At 41.1% G+C, this 21,075-nt stretch overlaps 1 protein-coding gene across 2 annotated transcripts in view; it reads left to right on the top strand.

Moving 5' to 3' along the window:
* The window catches only part of LOC126547967 (uncharacterized), a 239,429-nt gene that overhangs the window by 57,648 nt on the left and 160,706 nt on the right, over positions 1–21,075 (top strand). For both annotated transcript variants that reach the window (XM_055063336.2, XM_055063337.2), the window contains exons 9-14: positions 2,433–2,531; positions 8,898–8,969; positions 9,561–9,656; positions 10,676–10,914; positions 12,665–13,070; positions 17,491–17,616. In XM_055063336.2, the coding sequence (XP_054919311.1) occupies positions 2,433–2,531; positions 8,898–8,969; positions 9,561–9,656; positions 10,676–10,914; positions 12,665–13,070; positions 17,491–17,616 (1,038 nt within the window). The remainder of the gene's footprint in view (positions 1–2,432; positions 2,532–8,897; positions 8,970–9,560; positions 9,657–10,675; positions 10,915–12,664; positions 13,071–17,490; positions 17,617–21,075) is intronic.

The following is a 21,075-nucleotide window of genomic DNA, read 5'->3' as shown; positions in this document are numbered from 1 at the left end:
GCATCTACAGATGACATTGTCCAGAAGAAGTGTATTGTCATATATCCAGTAAAAGGCACTTATGTAGCATTACCTATCCAGAGTTAAATATGGATGTAGTTTGCCTGCCTGAAGCCTTGCATATTAAGGACAGCAGTGAAAATGTGTACAGATCTATGGGTGAGACTAGTAATTGACGGCTGGAAGATTGGTGGCCTAAAGGAAAGGAGAACAAACAACAAAAGGAACATAAAATTTTATACAAAGTTAGCTTAATGTGTGGAACTTACACCAGGTGTTTCAGCGAACACTTTCATAAAATGTTCTAAATTGTCTGTGGAAAGCACAATTCTAGTCCATGAGCTGGTCTACTGAAAGAGGCAAGCATTACTTGCAAAAAATTGAAATGCATAACTAATTCATAACAGAAATTCACTAATTAGGTTTATAACCAGTTACCTTATGGCACATATTGCAATTTACAAATTCTAGCCGGGGAGTTTGCAAGGCAGATCCACTTTTAACAAATTCTCAGGATGACAAAAGTTTCAAGATATTAATTCCCTAACTTTGCAGAGAAATGCATTGGCATTCCAGTTACTTTCGTGCTTCATTGCATAAAAAATGTTTTGTTAAGTAAGTGGAACAACAGTGTACTTTTACCGCAAGTTTGATGGCACATATCTCATAAATGGTGTCATCCACACAATTCTTTTACACAAGTTTCTACAGCACATGCCTCTCAGCCCTTAGCCCTTCAAGAGCCCTGTGACGGAGGCAGTAGTGCTTGTATACATTTAATTAATCACTTTTTCGTAGCTAAACTTTAATCCTCATAGCTCACATCATGAGTCATTGTCATTATTTTGATGCTTATATATTTTACACAGTTTACAGCAACCCATTTTAGGCCTCTTTGCAGCCACATTACATCTACCATTTGCAATTCATATGCCATGGCACTCTTTGGCCACAGCTGGCCCTTGCGCCAATAAACAGCGAACATCACTCAGAAGTGCACCTACCGTTTAGAAGTGGTACTTTGTACCATTTGTATCGAGAATGTTTGCATTTTTCAAGATGTATGTAAAAAAAAATTGATTGCCCTTCTACTACTGTGAAGAGCAGCGCAAGCGATGCTCGGGATCCACGGCTCTTCGTTGTCATAACGCCTCGGCTTCGCGGTCCCTCTTGGTGAGGTCGGCACGTTGACGACTCCTTTCTCGAGTGAGATCCCGGCGGCGTTCATTGAATGACACCTGTTCTTCGGCCGAACGCACAACGCGCGGCTCGCTTCCACTGCCGTTCCTTCAATGCAGCCTGCTCTTGGGCAGAAAAATGAATTGCAGCCTCCCCATCTGACTGCCCAGCCTCAACTGGCAGGAAACGGCAGGCGAAAGGCGAGCGAATGAGTGATCGCACCCTTTCCTTCTTCTGGAGAGAGGGAACAACTGTAATTGGCTCGTGTTTTGCACTGCATATACTTCATGCATATAAAACCCCAGTTTAAAGGTCGCGTATGATGAACCGACAGTAGCTAAATCGGTTAGTGTGGTGGTCTCGCAGCCTGGAAGTTGGTGATACGAATCCACAGCCCGACAAGCAATTTTTATTTTCGTATGGCTTGAGTTTTTTCCTGTGGCAACACCAACGCCGACACGATTGAGGCAGTACAAGCTTCGCTTGAAAATGTCAATGTTGGCAGAGGACTGCCATCACTGTCTTTAGCTGCCCTGTTAACCCTTTCAGTGTCTTTTTTTTTTTTCTGAGGTGACGCACTTCCAGCTTCGGGGTTCTTTCTCTGAAATTAAAAACAAACGTAATGGTTTATTTTTGGTTATGCAAAAGGGAGAAAATGACATGGATAATGGCAAATGCTCTTTTGGTATGGTCCTCGCATTCCTATCTGACGTCAGTGACATGGTGGAACAGAAATGCGAAAGCATTCTGGTACGTCAGTGACACCGAAAGGGTTAACAATGTTCACTCTTAAGAGGACTCGATTGCATGAAGAACCTTTTTGTGCAGCGACAAAAAAGCTAGTTTTGGTGACGATCATATATTTTATTTCTTATATCTTACTTGAAAATGAAGTCCCTTTGTAGTTTTTTTTTTCTTTGTTTGTAACTAAAAAGCTTAACTAAGTAATTTCACTCCCCCTCCCCCCCTTTTGTGACTTGAAGGGACTTTGTGTTTAGGGAAGTACTGCTATGCCAGAACAAAATATAGAAGGAGATAAAAATGAATAGAATGTGTATCTGTTTTCATATTTGCCACCTTATCAACACTGGCATGATTTACTCTTGGATACTGAGTTTTAGGGCTGAAGTGTTTAGTGACACCTTAGCCACCACACATTGCACTTTCAAGGAATTGGGCATGGGAAATTCAGTGTATTGTGTATGCGTGTTCTCATTTGCATTTCACTTATTGCCAATTTATTGTACGTGCAGTAATCACACCGACCAGTTGGAAAAAGGGCAGGAACTTAGCCTTGAGGATACATGGCCCCTACCCACCTTCTTCATCGGGGAAAGCAGCAGCAGTTTCAGGTAAGTGCTGTGACCGAAGTATGCTAAAGATACTGTGTTTTATGAAGGAAATGACATATACAAAAGTCATGCTGTGCATCATGGAATGAAGTTTTTTGTCAAGTTATAGATGCTTGGTGATGGTGTGTATGCACCATAGCCTCTTAGCGAAGACTTCTATAGCTGTCTGAACAGCATTGAAATCATTGAAGTACAGTGAAACATCATTGATGCCCTTTCAGTTTTTACCTAACCTGGGGTCGGCCAATGTGAGCAGCCATGTGGACTAACATGAGGCTGTTCTTGTTTGGTGGTTTTTTGAAGTCACATATTCAGATTTTTTAATTGTCAGAAGAATAAAGTAGGGATCTCAGAATTGCTGGAAACAATGTGTTCATGTAGTGTTCTCTACTTCATTGCCATATTCTGGGGACCACTTATTGGTAAGACCTTGTTGGAAAGGTTGCAGTGTGCTCTGTAGAAGCTGACTCTGGCTATAGCCAGTGTGCATAGCCTCACCAGTGACACTTGTGGTTATGATTTCAAAGTGAGGTGGTGCTGTAGCTTAGTTTTTTTACTTTTCTTCGTGCCTTCATCGGTTTCATTCATGTCTTAGTGTTTCCTTTGTGAGGAATGTTTCATACTTACGTCCCTCTGATTTTGAGACTAAGGGAAAGCAAGGGTAAAATTTTGATGCAGAAAGCCAATGGTGGTTCAGTGATTGTAGTGCACAGTGCACATGATCTTCCTACATAATTCCCCCTATTACGTCTATGTCATGTGTCTGAAAGTTATTTTTGATGTTTGCCATGGCTAATCGCAGTTACCTTCTTCCTGATGAGGTAAGAACAGTTGTAGCAAGTTATAACAAAACTTCCCTCAAATGTCTTCACTTAAACACCCGTTCACTGTGTAACAGGGAAACCGAGGTTGATGCTTTTATCTCTAGCTTTTCCTTTTTGTTTGATGTCGTCATGTTGACGGAAACTTGGTGTAAAGACGGCCAAAATAACTACATGTTCTCCTCTTATCAGTCGTTTTCGTTAAATCGATCCACGTGTGGTGGTGGTGGTGTTATGTTGCTGATAAAGCCAGGTGTCAATTGTGAACTGCTTGATTCGTTTTGCGTTGTTTGCAATGACTTTGAAATACTCTCAGCACATGTGAACAAACACATATTTTCTGTTTGCTATCGGCCTCCTGATGGAAATGCTCCGAACTGCTTTCACTTTTATGAGCAATTCCTGGATTTCATTTCTAACAATGGTTACTATGTGATTTTTTTTTTTTTTTAGCGGTGATTTTAATATTGATATGCTGGCAAATACTAATCTGCAAAAAGCAATGGAAACGCTCATTACCTCAAATGGGTGTGAGAATACAATTACATTACCCACAAGAGTAACAAAAGACTGTGAAACATTACTTGACCTTTTCATAACAAACATTGACAAAACGAACATCACGACGGCAGTTGTATCATCCGATCTTAGTGATCACCTCCCGCTAATTCTCATGATACAGAAACAAAATATGGAAGCCCGTAAAATGCGACAGTGCGTTGTGTGTCAACCCCATTACGAAGACTGGTCTAGACAGTTTTAGAAACGAATTACTGCAGTCTGACTTTAAATGGCCTCTGGAAATGGAAAATGCTGATGACATATACAACAGGTTTGTAAATGAAATAACTGATATTTATAAGAAACATTTCCCACTAAAAACGTTTACCCTGGGTAGAAATATTCGTAAGCCCTGGATTACACCTGAACTGCACAGCAAAATTAACTACAGGAACTAGCTTTACCATAGTTGTGTTAAAACAAAAGATTTGAATCTTCTCAAGAAATATAAAACATATCGAAACATATCGAAATAAGCTAAACAAAGAGATTAAAATGAGCAGATCTCATTACCTTTACTCTGAATTCGAGAGTTGTTTATACAGAAGTGATCAACTGTGGAAAAAATTAAATACCTTTATGAGGCCTATAAAATCGGCACCAGGTATCTGGAAATTGTCATTGGATGGCAGGGAAGGAACCGGCAACGCACTTGCCAATCCCTTTAATGATCACTTCCTTCAGTATTCTGATTGTGGAGTACTTAATGAGTTCATCGACTTCATGCCTGCTCACAACCAATGTTGCGCTTTTCTCAGTCCAGTAACCGGATCCGAGGTGATGTCAGTTTTTTACTCTCTTAAAAATAGTCTGAGCTGTGACGCAGAACTTATGCAAATTCGTCCATTTAAATATGTTCTTGACATTCTGTGTCCATATATAACTTACATTTTTAACATCTGCTTGTCGAGCGCCTCATTTCCGAAAAGAATGCAAATTGCAAAAGTGACTGTACTGTTCAAAAAGGGTGATGCGAATGACATGGGTAATTATCGACCAATTCCTGTCCTACCCATATATTCTAAGGGATTGGAAAAAGTTATCCATATTCGAATGTCCAGCTTCATTGATAAACACAATTTAATCTCACCTGCACAGTTTGGATTCAGCAAAAACAAATCTACGGAAATGGCGTTACTTGAACAGAAAGAATTTATTTTATCACATTTTGAAAAACAAATGTTAGTACTGGGTATTTATGTGGATTTCTCTAAAGTCATTGACTGTATTCATCACTGTACACTACTTAAAAAACTTCAAATATATGGAATCCGCGGACACTTCCTGCAAATAATTCAGTCATACCTTAGTCACCGGCAAAGGTTTGTAAAAATTGAATCATATCAATCTGACTTAAAATCTATTATTAGAGGTGTTCCCCAAGGGAGCATTCTGGGTCCACTGCTCTTTAATATTTACATCAACGACCTAACAAATATCTGTACAAAACCAAAATATATTTTATATCCGGATGACACCAGTATTTTTATAACAGCGCCTGATTGTAATCAACTGGTAAGTGCAGCAAACTCCCTCCTTATAAACCTGAAAATATGGTCAATAGTAAACCAGCCAAAAATAAATGTTAATAAAACAAAAGCTGTTATATTTAGGCCGAAATCGAAGCAGTTCAACGCTCCAGTAAACTTAACGTATGAGGGCGAACCACTAGAAATAACTGATCACATTAAAATCCTTGGCGTAACTTTTTCCAATAATATGCTTTGGGATAACCACACTGACACTGTTTTGACAAAGTTAACTCGTGTAGTTGGCGTCTTATCTCGCCTAGGAATATATCTGCCATTCAAGGTCAAACTTCTTTATAATTCGCTTTTTTACTCTCATCTAAATTACTGTTTATTGGTTTGGGGCACAACTATTCAAACTAACTTACAGAAACTTTTTGTCCTCCAAAAAAAAATTTTAAGACTGCTTTATGACTTACCATATAACAGCCATACACATAGTTTTTTTTCAAAAAACAAACATACCAGTAAGAAGCTTTATGACTATAAGCTAACACTAGCCTTCAAACGCGAAGTATTTGAAAATAGAACGTTTCTACATGACTTATCATCACTAAAAGAGAACATTTCCATACACATTACCCATCACAAGGACATATGGAATGTTATAACCCCTCGGGCTAACTACTCCACAGAAAAACTGTCCTTCGCCCTGCCCACTCTCCTGAATAATTACAACAAAAGTACCACTGACATTTTAAATATAACTAATGCTGCAATACGGCAACACTATGTATAAGGTATCTAGTCTTTTTTATTCGATGATTTTTGTGTTCATTCCTAGTGTCCATTTCGGTGCCTATGTATGTTTTCGATGTTCTTTCCTGTAACCTTTTTACTACCACCTTGTAGAGGGGGGTGTGTGCCCCTGTCAAGCTGCCGTTTGTTCGTGCAGCTTTTACCTGCAGCCTCCTCCATCTTTCTTGATGGGAAACAAACATTATTATTATTATTATTATTATTATTATTATTATTATCAAAGAGAAAGCAGTTGTTCAAGATCACAAAACCAAATGATAAGATCGGGTTTCATGTTATATTGGTAATGTACTGAAATGTCTCAAGAAAACAGTTGGAAATCACCTGTCGTAGTTATGTGGTTATGATGTAGTGCCATGTGTTTAAGACAACTGTCTCTGATTATTAAAGATAGAAAATTTAAGACAATACTGATTTTGCTGACCAAGCTTCATTGCAGCAATGGACACCAGAATGTGTGCAGTAACTACAGGCTCTATGATTAGCAATATTATGCAAATTTATTGGCTAATAATGACTTAAGAAGGCGTGTTGTAATATGAATATAAGTCAGCCAGTACACAAAGCATATTTCACCCGCCGTGGTTGCTCAGTGGCTATGGTGTTAGGCTGCTGAGCACGAGGTCGCGGGATCGAATCCCGGCCACGGCGGCCGCATTTCCATGGGGGCGAAATGCGAAAACACCCGTGTACTTAGATTTAGGTGCACGTTAAAGAACCCCAGGTGGTCGAAATTTCCGGAGCCCTCCACTACGGCGTGCCTCATAATCAGAAAGTGGTTTTGGCACGTAAAACCCCATAACTAACTAACAAAGCATATTTCGTGCCTAGCACCAGGTTTAGAAATATGGGCTCAAATTGTGCCATGAAATGCACTGCTGTTCCAATTATCATTTTACTGGGCTGAATTTTTCCACAGTGAGGAAGCATGAACTTGTACAGCAGTTCATTTTAGTACCTATTTCTCGAAATTGGTGCAAAGCAGTGAGCTTACAGCAAACGGTTCTGGTTTGAGTGTTGACTGACTTCAATTCTAAAGTTACAACATGCCCTTACAGTCATTAATTAACTGTTAATAAATGAGTTTGCAAATAGTCATATTGGTGCTTATCACACAAATTGTAATGCTTACTACTGCTATGGACTTTGGTCTATATATAGGTTATATAAAATAAGAAAACACGTCAAACAAGAGTTCTTTGTATCTGGTGAAAATATGGCACAAAAGAAAGATGGCACGTATGAAGAATTCATTTTGACATTTCAGTCGGTGTCCAGTCTTCGTAAGAGCCGGTGCTTTTCAGGTATTTAAGCCTGTGGCTGTGAGTAATGCTAATGTATGTTGTTGCAGTAGTAGATGATCAAGCTGAAATAAAGCTGGTGCAGTAAAACCTGTGGAGATGGGGTTGCACAAGGCTCACCCTACGTTTGCGCTAAAGCCCCTTAAACTTCGTAAAGTAGCGACACTCTCCTCCTCCACCTTCACTCCTCCTTGTTTCTCCTCTCTTTCATGCTCCCTCCTCGACCGTGCCGCCGCCTACATTGCTCGAGCGTAGCAACGGCGCAACATGCGCTCCTCGCCACTCCGTAGCCGCTTCTCGAGCGAAAATGGCACTGAAGCACGGCGCGAGGGCCCACGTGATGCTATTAGGCCAATAGCGACGCAGCTTCGGCCTCGGACAGAGCGTGTGAGGAGGAGGCGGCATTCTTCAAAGCGTGGCGCTACTTTACGAAGTTTAAAGGGGCCTTAGTTTGCGCAAGAAGTTAGCTCCAGCATGCTAGCCATGTCCGCCATGTTGCTGTTATGGCAGCGGTTCCCGGAGATCGAGCTAAGCACAATGTGCGAGCTGGGGGACGAGGCACAAGGAGGCACCTCGATCCCCACAAACCTTGTTAATACGTAACCGCTTAATAGTTCTGTTAGAAATGTCATGATGAATCCCCCACCCTGTGGCCATTGAACTTAATGTATTGTCTGACTGGTTTAAGCCATAGTCGCTTAACGCATGCCAGGGTTATTGCGTAGTATTTACTTAATTTTTTGGCATGTACAAGCTTGGAATCAGTGAAATGTCGTGCACGCAGACCATAGATATCGAAATTGCAGTGCACGGACCTTTCCTGGACTGGCGGTCGCCACAGATAGTGACGTCAAAACATGGTATCCATGGCGTGTTTCCTACTCCCATAGCTTTTAGCGCTTCCACATCATCATCATGAATGATGACATGGATGATGACTCTTCCGTATCTGATGCGGCTAGTGCATTGACCGTCATGAGGGCATTCACAGAGAAGCGGGGCCTGATGGCGAAATGGGCTCATGGCCTTGCCGAGTTCGAGGATGCCATCATTGCTGCAAAGCCGCCACAGCAGCAAGTGAAAATCAGATTTTTTTGCTGCCTGCTAGCAAATAAAACTTGTCTGCATGTGTGTTTGAGTGAGAATTAACACATTTTTTTTGGCTGGAAAGTCTGTAGCTGCTCATCTGCCACTGTTAGTTAATTAGTATATTGCTTAGTGCATGCCTGATCCACATTCCCCCACCAACTACGTATTAACAAGGTTTTACTGTACTTATTAGATTAGTGGTAAAAAAAAAGGAAGCTTTGGCTGCAGCAAGTCAGTGTTTAAAATTGAAGTGTGCAACTGGAGAAAAGGTAAAGAAATGTTGACCTTTTTATTTCATATTTATAGAAAAGCAGTCTGGGAATGGTGCTACCAAAGACCGTACTCAAGTGGAGCAACTTCGCGCTATAGGAGCTTATGGTATATTAAGAATTTTTTTTCCCCTCTGTTTGTGGCAGATAGCTATAGTTGTGGCAACACAAGTCTCTCAAATGGGATTCTGTTCTAATTTTTTGATTGGGTGCTACAGTGGCTCAGAAGACAAGTTATCCAATCTAAGTACTTGGAGTTTTGTAGTTTGAGCTCAATGTCAGCTTACTAGCAGCTTTCTTCTTTGTTCTTCTACTGCATTTTGTTGAGACTTGAAACCTGAAGTTCCAGGGGTAGCTTTGTTTCTAGTCCTATCTATCCAATATCAAAAAATATATTTTTTAGAAGTGTGTTATATTAGATGCCTGAAAGAAACCAGGTTGCACAGTATGAGAGCAAAATATGAAGAAAAGCACATCCGTGGCATACAGAGCACTAAACCAAAGAACCAGTACAGATTGTGAGCTGTTTCTCGTGCCTCTTTTGCCGTGGACAGATAAACTGTGCAGATGATAGTAAAGTCTTGGTTTAGCATCTTAATTCATTATTTTGTACAAAGTAATACTTCATAGCATTTATTTATTTCAATAAAAAGAAAAGGAAATGTATACTCTTGCCAATTATACTCCTGTATTCACCTAGGTGAGAAGTACATTGTGCCTAATGAAGACAGGATTTTAGCTCTAAGGAACTTGGAGAAAAGTCGGAGTGTTAAAAGAAAAGCACAGCACCATATGGGTAAGTGTCAGGGTTCAGTATCATTTGGCAGTGAGATGAAGTGCATCTCTGTAATGCATGCTGTAAAATTAATTAAGGAAAAATGAAACATCCACCCAATTGTAGCAATTGCTACAAAGGAAACCCATACGGGTTCCTCGAAAGAAAAGCCTCGCAGTTGAAGAAAAATTCGTCCTGGTCCAGGACTCGAGCCCGGGACCACCACCTTTCCAGGGCAGCCGCTCTACCATCTAATTTGCATGCTGTAAAAGCACGCAAATTAGTTCTGAGCGTCTAGTAATAGCATCCAATGATAGTGTCCAATTATGGCATATGATGATAATGACAGAAAAGTCATTGGCAAAGCAGTAACCCAAAAATTGAAGCTTTGGCATGTGTTGTGCTGTACTGCTGAGTACTTTTATTGGCGTCTTTCTTCATCTTTGTGTGTGCGTATGTGCACATGCACACGTGTGTGTGTGTGTGTGTGTGTGTGTGCATGCATGTATGTGTGTGTATGTGCATGCCTGTATGCCAACCACAGCATTAGGAGCCTTTTTTCATTCAATTTATTTAATTGTGTGGACAGACATGTTCCAGTGTTCTAGCTGCATAGCATTTGGTCACCATTTTGCTGTGATGTGCAAATCCAGGAATGGCTGTCTTTTTTTAAGGCTTGCTTTGTGTGAAAATGTTGGGCATTGTTCACTTGTAGTATACAGCAGTCCAGTGGGTTGTTGAAATAAAATTGGTGCTTACTGTCAAACCTATATTTTTTCTACATGACACATCTTTAAGCCCCTCACTGGGTCGCCATCACAAATTGTGCAGCAGCACACTGCTTAAGGAAAAGTACCAGTTTATTGTTGCGAAAAAAAAAAGAAAAAGAAATATTGGCAATGTGGTGCTCTATTGTGACAATTGACTATCCATTTATGTGCACTTTTCATGTTAGTAAACATGTTATCACAAGCCCTGCACTGACCACAACACCTTTGACATTATTCTTGTTCTGTTTGGTAATTCTTTGCATCATGCAGAACCAGAAGGAAATTCACCTGCACGAGCCACTAAAGTACGGCACTATGATGCGCCCGCAGTCCGTGACTTCATCAGGAAACAGAAGTTGGGTTGGAAACTGGAGAAGCATAAGGCTGAGCAAAGAACAGAGGACACTGCTCGAACAAGAGAGCTACGCTTGGAGAAGCTGTATGCTTTTCAGCGGAAGACTGCATGCGACAGTGCTCGCATTGGCCGGTGTAAAATGAGTCGCCAGCAGGTGTGTAGCTCGTCTGGTATTGAGCAGTAGCACGTTAGCTGTGTCATAGTTTGCTGAATCTGTGTGACATCATGCGAGAGAGAGAGAGAAGCACTTTATTTTTGACTGATTCCTACTTAGAGTTATCACTGTCAGTCCAGCTGCCTCTCTGGCTGTAGTACTGAGTGCAATTCAGTGGACCTATTCACATTTCTTATGTAGGCTACCAGTGGTGGCCACAGTACCAGGCGTAACTCTTGCAGTGAAGTGGTCTGGCTCTTCCATGTGTCGGTCAATAAGGATGGAATGTAGGGACGAGTTACAATGTGGGAAGGGGGAAGAGAGTGTTTTCAGGCATTCTTAGTAAATAGGTAGTTAGGTAGTTTGCTGGGTACCTGACTTGTGAAGAATGAGTTGTGCAATAGGGACTTTAAGGTCTTACAGAACTGAAAGTTCCAGTCACGAGAAGAGCCTCTAACTCCTGTCACATGCATGTGCAAAGTGGTGCTATTATTTGCCAGTGCTACAGTTGTCTATGGATGACATGACGACATTGTCACGTGGTAGTGACGTATAAAGAACATAAAAGCAATACTGTGAAAGATGAAACTAACTTTTATTGGGCGAACCTGTGCCCACAAAAACAAACTACACTTAAAGAATGGCGACAGCAGTGAACACAGTTGGCGATCGTCAAAATCTGATCAACGGGTCAAGCGCATTGGCTTTTATACATCAGTCGTCGAATGTTTCAGAGTAATCGCTGGGACCCGCGTGTCTTCCACAAAGTTCTGCATTATTCGCGTCGCGCATACATGCAATCAGATTACACAAGGTTCGGTCACAGACAGCGGATGGAACCATCAATAACATTCCAGAAACTTCCTATACATGCAGGCGCGTCCTGCGCTGTGCGATAACATTTGTTAGGCGGTGAAACATGGTCGCCCGATAAAGATAAGTAAACATGTCAATATCTGTTCACGGGAACAATTATTTTACCCTATATTATGAATGGCACATACTACCTCTGCATATGCAAGTAACAGGTGGGGTCCTGGTAAGCAAGTATTAAATTAAATTGCATTTGTCTCACTTGACCAGGATAATGTAAATCTATTCCAATCTGTTTTTATTCCAAATCTGCCATTAGCCCTTCATGATAGGCAGGGGCATCACTAGAATCAGCAGCACCCAAGGCGGTGGCCCACCACAACCCTTTTTATGCTATCATGCAAGTAATTTGGTCACTTAGTATCATGTGAGGAACTTCTGACCTTTACTGATTGCCGTCATGTGAGTAACTTAGAATCCCAGCAGTATGCCACCCGCAGTGATTTCATTCATGTTTCTATCAGCATATTCTGTGAATTATTTCCAGATGATTTAAAAGCATATTTTTTGTATTTTTTCCTTTAGTGCAGACGAGCATGACAAGGGAAGGCACTTCATAATTGAGTGAATTTCCACTAATTGAGCTATTTCCTCTTTCTGCATCTGTATGTGTTGGTTTCTTTTCCCTTGCTTTGTTAAGAATCTTAGTGAACAGGTTTTATTATCTAGGAGATAAAAGAATATAGTATGCTGCAAAAAGAAAAATTGTCTACTTTGTAGCTTTGCTGTGTGTAGTAACCACTACGCCAAATATTTCTACGAGACTGTACTATTTATGGTTCATTGCCCTGAATATCTTTCAAGCTGTTCAGCAGTAAAATTTAGAAACTTGCTGTTGTTTAAAGTACTCACATTTTATTCTTCAATTTTGTTTCAGGAAGATGAAAAGGTTGTCCATGAGTTTGTCAGACATTTGAAGTCTATGCAAGATATGCCTGACTTTGACCAGGAGGATAATTCCCCTCGAAGTTTAGCTCCTAGTAGTAATGTTGGAGTAGCTGACAGTGGTCATGATTCTTGCCAACCACATATTCAGTTGCAAAGAGATCAGGAGGTTCAGGCTGGAAAGGCAAGCTCCGACACTACTTTGGTTGGTCATGGCAGCAAAGACAAGTGCCCGTTGAGGCACTCGGCCGACCACCCAAATCTTTTGTCGAACCAATCACAGTGCGATGAAAGTGATTTCTTGGAGAAACCACTGGAGGGCCAGCTAGCTACTGCACATTATGATTTTGGAACATCAAGTCTTGTTGATTGTGAGAAACAGGGGTTACAGAAACAAGGCAAGTCCACAATTTTCATTCTGTGCATGCTTTTATTATACAGAGCTAGTGTTGACCAACTTACGAGACACAGTATAGAAGAATGCTTGAACATAGGTACCTTAGGCTGACCTTATGATAACCGAATGGTTTGTTAACATTGGTACCCAAAAAAGTTAGGTTGCACAATAGACAATGTATAGCAAACCAGGAATGAAGCAAGCATAAATGACGGGGAATTCGCTAGAGAACACTCAATAGGCACATTGTTGGGAAAGTTTACAGTAATTCCATGGGATACCTTCAGGCACATCTCAGTTTTTCTTCAACACTATAGTCAGGTACAACTTTAGAAGGCAGTGGCATTTGCCCCTGGAACGTGGATGCACCTTTAGAGTCTGTACCAAAGGGCGTGCACTCTAAACAGACGTCATGAGCTGGATGGCGGGTGACCTTGCCGACAGAGAACATGGCAGCCCGCGCTTTGAACCGAGCTTTGAACGTCAGTGGGACTATTTCTTTAATCGCAGAGGCGATTGACTGCCACGCTTTGGTCCTCTGGGCGGGGCCTCTCTTGCCTTCTTAAGTTGCACCCAACTATAGCTCTTTTATCATGAAAAAAGACATTTGCTTAATGTTTTTGAGGAGCTACAGACAACTCTCATGCTCTTGAATGAACAATGCTAACATGATTTGAAAAGAATCTAGGTTATGTGTTGCATCTGAATGTACCTTGTAATTTTACTCTACTGCTTATCAAACTTAAAGAATGCTTACATGTAAAAACCTTGTTGATCAGGCTATTGCAGCTCTCTATGCTGCTGTCCATGTTGCACTCATAAACAAAATAATGCACTTCTGCACACAGATAACTACCGAGTCAGTACAGCAGTTTACATTAAAGGGGCCCTGCAACACTCTTGTTTGCCCTTTTTTGCTTTTCAGTCCATAATATTTTATCCTTTTGATGGCATCACAGTGCATGCCATCTTATAATTGAAAAATAAAGCCATTGCTGGCAGTTTTTCTTTTTTTGTAATGATAGCTTGTCTACCAGCTGACAGGCCAAGTGATGCAAGCAATGCATGGGCTATACTAGGTCTTAACTGATTTCATTGACCATGATGACAGGCGAGGCATGGCAAAGGGAAACAAATGGCTAAGTCTGTGAGAGCTGTTACAAACTCCACTGAAGGAGGGATGCAGTGTTGAAAGGTCAACTTTTGAACTGGCATGCCAATTTTAACAAAATCCGGAAGGAGGCTTTGTGTTCTTGTCATCTAGCAGACTTGATTACCCTAGCAGAAATGGGTAAAAGTTAAGCATGGCCCATTAAGCAAATATGTGTGTCACCTTAGGAAAATGATCATTTTAAAGATTATAAAGGGATATAATGTTTTTTGGAATAAATATCTTCTGGACGCCCTATATTACAGGATAGGGTCAGCTGCTTGTAATTTTATGCCTTCTGTAGAAATCGCGTAATTTGAAGACTACATTTTTTTTTCTTTTCTTTTGTTACTATGAGCCAGAAACCTATACTTTTTTTTTTCGACAGAGGCAATTTAGAAAGTCAAAATGTCCAGAGTCTCTCTCCTCAAAAGTTTTCAGCCTGGAAACAGTCTTGAAAACAGTTTTCACCTTTGCAGTTTTAAAATGATAGTTTTCCTAAAAGTGCAAAATGGCCAAAAAGTGCAGACTGAGAAAAATAGATTTAAAAATCTCAAAACATGCCAAAACACATGTAACTGCCAGGTAAAAAAAGCTAATTTTCTTCTGTCATGCAGATAACCAAACTTGGCGAAGAGTGTCTTTGTGTTGTTAGAAATCCAAAACACACAAAATGAGCAAATGCGTATTTCTGGCTAAAATTGGTTTTAGCCCCACTTCAACCCTTAAAGGGCCCCTCCCCAGGTCTGTCCATCTTGAGCTGACAAGCGTAGTGCTTACAAAGCATGCTCACGATTGTGTCTGCTAAGTATTACATCCCTATGTGTCGTAGAAAGAGCTTAAGTTTCAAATCAAATGCTGTTTGCCTTCTCCTCGCGGGCGCAGCGCTCTCAGCCGGAGAGCCGACGTTGATAGCGCAAGCGTACCTACGTACAGTGCTTAGCAATCGAAGTGCGATACTCGGACAGTATGGCGGCCAGTGATTCTTGTGCCACCGGTGAGCGCTGGGTGATTGCTGAGGGGGCCCATTTGCATCATGATGCATCAAAGTGACTCTCGTTTTCATGTGACACAAAAGTGCATCAGCTAAATGTTCCCCGCGCCCAACGGTGGCGCAAAAAAGTGCCAGCCACCATGCTGTCTGAGTATCGTGTTTCAATTGGTGAGCACTGTACATGGTAGTGCTGTGATGTCACTCACAGTGATACGTGACTTCGATAATTGTTCAAGGTAACATCTGTTATTTGTGTAATCTGTTGCATCGATAAACCAATAAAGGTTAAGGAAATAATATAACATACAAACCGAATGTCTGCATGTACTTGTTTTACTTCGCACTGCAGCAAGAGAGATTTACATCCATTTCATCTGCTTGTTCCCTCGTCGTGCAGTAGCACGCACGGAAAGTGAAACTATGTAATTTTTTAATGTGTTCCAGCGCGCGATCATGCCCTGTGATTCACTTGCATCTGCCTCAGTGTTCGTATAGCACTGACTTATACCGCTAGTCAGGTGTTCTTGTGCACAGCATGCGAAATTGTTCACTGCATGAAATGAGACAAACGCAACAGCTCGCATGCGAGACCATCAGTGGAAGTGCGCTGTGCAGCAAACTAGCAAGAGAGAGAGAAAAGAAAAAAGGTGGGGCCCGTGACATATGCATCATGCGGTCCTGCAGCTCCGGTATGGGAGAATGCAGGGAGGGAATTTTGCTTGCGTAGTCTAGATCGAGGCAAGTGTCTAATGTTGCCGGTGACGCTTGCCTCCTGAAATCATGGGCTCGTGGCACTGAAATATTTCTATCTTGGCTATTAATGAACGAATTTGAAAAAAATCTTGCGGTAGAACATTCCCAAAAGGGCATGTAGCAAGTTTCAGCATATAACCAAAATTTGCCATGTTGCCTGGTTAGGGGCCCTTTAATGAGTAGGCACAGGTAAAGCCACCTCTGCTGACCATATTAAAAAAAAAAAAAAAAAAACATGCTGAATTATGAAAAAAACAATTATTCTTCAGCTTAACAGAGAATTCATTCCCTGATGTTGTATTCGAACTGTAGCACTTTTGAGCCTCTTTGATCTGCTACCACTTCTGGTGAAACCTGTGTCCACTTGCTTGGTACGGCTCTATAGCACCCTACAAGGGAAGCTTGAGCTTGGCAGCTCCTATCTAAATGCAAGGGTGGAGACAAATTGTTTTTCGCAGCAGCCACTGCAGCAATTTCGGTAGGGTTTGTTGCATTTAAAAGGGAAGGTTAAATTCTTGTAGTTGTAACATGTGAATTTTCAATTGATGTGATATTTTTCTGAAAAATTAATGACAATTGCAAAATTAAAGAAATAGTCAAGTACATATCAAGTTTATAACTCTGGCTCGGCAATAAAGAAAATTATCACAATTCTGTAAACTGCACTTATTGAAATAGCTAAAGTGGACTAAGTTTATGTATTTACATCGCTCTGAAATACACCACTAATTTGTAAGTAGGACTTTTGCAATACCATTATAAGCATCGTAACAATTTCACGTAAGCTGTAAACTCATATCACATTTGACTGCTTGAGATGTTCCCACGATGCAGTTTACAGAACTGTGATATCCGTTTTTGGTGCGGAGTTATGGATTTGTAAGCATTGTGCTTCTATCTTTTTAAGACTTTCCTATTTTTGGCAATTTTTGTAAAACATTTGATGTTCTAAATCTAAATTTTGTTTCCCTACGGGTTATAAAGAATAACTCTCTCTCATATGGAACAAATTTCATTCAGATCAGTGTAACGTTTGTCTTATAAAATGATTTCTGCTTTTTACATGTGTTTAAGTAGGGAAGTGAGAGTTGGCCCTGAGCTAAAGCTTCCTCTTATTCCAAAGTACCTTGCCACCACTGTTCAATGTAGAACTGTTTTGAAATTTTCTTACATGCCATCAAAGGCAGTGGTTTGATAGTTTCGTTGGAAAGTAGACGTACTACATGTGGCTATTTGGAAACTGTTGTGCCCTTTGTTTTATATCTGTGTCTCTGCAAAAAATTACTTTTTGTTCTATCCCAGCAAACGTGATGGTGCTGTCAATAATATGCCATCTTTTTGTCTACATATTGTCTCGCGTTGCGATATAGTATTGCCATGCAACAAAAAACAGACACTTAATGGTTGTCAAAACGTACGAATTTTTAGCTTGCTGCTTAAAGAGCTTTTGTTTTCCAAATTGTTAATATTGTTGCTATTTAAAAAAAATATCTGAGATCTGTCTTTCTTTTTTTTTTCTTGTAGAATTTCAGTACAAACCAACGGAGCAGGTTCTCCGCCTTGAACGAATTACTGCGGAAATTAATAGGACACTGGATGAACATTTGCACTTATTGACTTGTAACACTGCCTTTCAAGTGCCAGAATATGGTATGTAATTTGTGCATTTATTAGTTGTATTCATGCTTCATTCATTCATCTTTTTTTTAAATACGTAAGCATTTCACTGCTTACCCAACGAGAAAATCATTCGTCTTGTAAGACAAAAATGTGGGCCGGTCTCGGAGATGGTGCAATCCGAACCGCGGTGGAGGTGAAACAGGCGTCAAGCACTCAACAAAGTGAAACAAAAAGGGCATACATTCTTTGGAATCACGCATACAGTATAGATAGAGCCCACTACAGCGAACGGCTTTACTTTCGTGCTGCCTGTCGCTTCCACACGAACAAATCAGCTAGAACACAACACTCACAAATCTCTCAGCACACGCCGCACCCTGCCTCTTTCGCAAATCGCTTTCATGATATGGACCCGCACGTCTCTCTTCAACATGAAGCAGTGAAAATGCAGCGCGCAACGCGATTGGCAGTCCACACTTTCTGTCTGCATTGTTGATCACGTTCAAGATATGCTCCACACTTCTCATAACTGTTCAACGCGGATGGATAAGGCACTGAAGAGGGATACCAGCTTATAATGATTAGAATGTCATCAGCGCACCTGGTGCCGCCACCTGCTATAGTTTGCTTGCCTCATCAATTCCCTTTGCACCACCGTCTGCAGCAGTTCGTGTTGCTGCAATGCTGTCATTTATACCGGTCCTATCAAGTTTCATAACATTGATAATGAGACCGGGCTGTGTGGTGATGAGCAAGTGGTACAATGCTTATGCACACTTAGACAACTCCTAGAGGAGTTTCTGTGTGAATTTTTTTCATTCTGACTTTCACATAATTTTTTCCCTTTGAACTGAAGCTAGGAGCAATAAAAAAACAGTGTGTGATTTATGTTGATGTGTATGAAAGGAAACTTTTCCATCCACCCATTTAGTAGATTGCAACAAGGTCATTAAGCAAAGTGCTGGTTTGGGCTAATTGGTAACTAGTAGCAGATTAACATTGCAAGTAAAAGTCAAATACAAAGAAAGTGCCAGGATGAGCGCTGACTTCAATTACTCTATTATTATTTTTTCAGAGTGATAGATTGTATAGGTAGAAAAGAAGCATAAAAAACCAGTTGTGGGAACCACTTGTAATCAAACAAGCAGAACCAGTAAACAAACAAAATGAAATCTTAATCTATGTTGCGTTGCTTCCACATGTAACATTTAAAAAATTGTAGCTCTTGCGATAAGGAAACTGAGGGAACACTGACACATATGTCATTGTGCTCCATTTCAGGGTCTTCTATAATTTCTCCTCTGAGCCTGTTTTCGGGGGCTGGTTGGTGCGAGTCTACTTTTCTAGTGGGGCTGTGGCTGCGGCTGCGTATGGCTGTCAGCATTGCTGAGTGCATATGCAGTCCGCGTGCCTGGTTTTAAAGGTAATCTGCTGTGCGTGCAAAGACTGGGCGAGCTGAGATAGCGTGGAATGATGTGCAGTCTTCCCACACGTTTAATGATGGAGGTTGCGTATCTCGAGTTCCAGAGACACGTTGAGTCAAGAGGCAAACCAAGCATTTGCTCCCCGCTGCCGGCGCTTTTCATGACAGCGAAGTCCCACTGCAGGCGACCCTGTCAGCCGTGGGGGTGGAGTGGACGTGAAAGTGTTGCTGGCTTAGCTTCATACCCACAATGGAGAGATACCATCAACATGGCATGAAACCGTATGTTTCGTCGCTGACTCTCAAATTCAACGAAATTCTTTTTCTCATGCATATTTGCTTTTTCTGATTGCCGAATAATTTGAAAAATTTTGCGGCCCCCTCCCATGTAAGAAAAATTCAACACCGACTGCACTTATTTGCACGAAAAATCCAAATTCAACATAACAAAATTTCAATATAATGAAGCGAATTGCTGATTTCACCGACTTTATTATATTGAGGTTTAACTGTAGCACCTCCTGCATGAAAGGGGAACTTTGTGCACAACACCAACACATTATATATAGCGTTGACGAGTGTTGTCTGCATGATTCTGCTGATCCTCGCAAAGATTTATCAATTTCTACAAAGAGGAGAACAGTACATGCAATTTTGCATGTTGGCCTTTCGTCTTTAAGGCCATGTGATATGCCATGAATGTACAACACCACAACTGGCATCTGCATTTCAGTGCGGGTGCTTAACTTGCTGAGAATTCACTCAGAAACGGCAGTCGGCACATGCTGCGGATAGCCAGAATGAACAAGGTGTCGTATCTGTTCACTGAAGCTGGTATTGATTGTACGTGGGCAATTCACTAGGGCATTTTTCAGGCCCCATCGGCAGGAGTGGGAACAGGCTCACAGGAGGGATTATAATAGCAGCTGAAATGGAGAAATGGACACATTATGCATGAACATTGTCTGTTTTCTCATCAATAAAAAAAAAAAGGCTACTATTTTTTAGCAGTAAATTCTAAAGCCTTCCTTTTCTTGGTCCACTTCCTAACCTTATGTGAGGAGCACTTCATGCTTGTTACTGCAAAGAATGCATGATGAAAGCAAGTGTATTCTGACAGCTCCATTCAGTCATCCTCACGAAAGCAACCATTTTGTCACGTAAGGAACGTATTGTATTAATCTTGGTTAGAAGGCATTCATCATAATTCTCACTCAAATGTCTTTATTCAGCAAAATAAAGTTTGTTTGTCTAATATTTCTTACGCTATATATGTAGTCAGTGTATAAATACGTGTGTTTTTTCCCGATTTACGTTCAACACTAACGCACATAAGGACATGTTGAAGAGGGAAACATGGCAGCACCCATCAAAGGGGGCGCCGGCCACTTTGGATATACCAAGTTGTCGTCCTGCGCTGTTTCGCACTTTCTTTCTCAACTGATAGTGGAATTTGCTTCCCATTTCTGCCGTGGTGCTTTGGCAGGAAGGTACTGGTGAAAGTTGGGTGCTGTTCCGCAGATCGGTTTTCAATTTTTTTGTTGCTATAGGCTTAACGAGAGACTGTATTAGTTGAGCATGGCCTTGAGATTCAGCGGCGTGTGCGGCAACCAATGCACTATCTTGGAGGCCACGGACATAGAAGTTTGCTTGTACTTTGAAATTTCTATAAAGGGTGCTGCCATCTGCTGCAACTCGCAGCCACCGGTCTTTTTCTTGCCTGCCAGCCGGCCAGCGAAAAGTAATTGCATGTGACCAGACGAGCATCACTTGGGCAAGTATTACCGAGTAGCCCTCATTCAGTTAATAAAGGAGCAAGGAAAGGAAGCTTGAAGGTAGTTTTGGGGCTGCCTTTTGCTAAAAAAGCACCAAGGAAGCCTCCACTAAGGGTACCTTCGTAAGGAATCTTTCAGAATTGACGTAAAGGCTTACTAAGGTAAGAAATGTTCCAGAATTTAGGTCCTAGTGTCACATGGAAGCCATGTAGTCTAGACGAAGACCTCATTTTCTTTGCTCGTTCTGCTTTTTTGATTACATGTAGTTCTTATATTCATTTTTTCATGCTT

The sequence above is a fragment of the Dermacentor andersoni genome, chromosome 1 (assembly GCF_023375885.2).
Source record: "Dermacentor andersoni chromosome 1, qqDerAnde1_hic_scaffold, whole genome shotgun sequence".
In the NCBI taxonomy this organism is placed as follows: Eukaryota; Metazoa; Arthropoda; class Arachnida; order Ixodida; family Ixodidae; genus Dermacentor; species Dermacentor andersoni.
The sequence above is the reverse complement of the archived record's forward strand: the minus strand, read 5'-3'. Positions and strand labels throughout refer to the sequence as shown.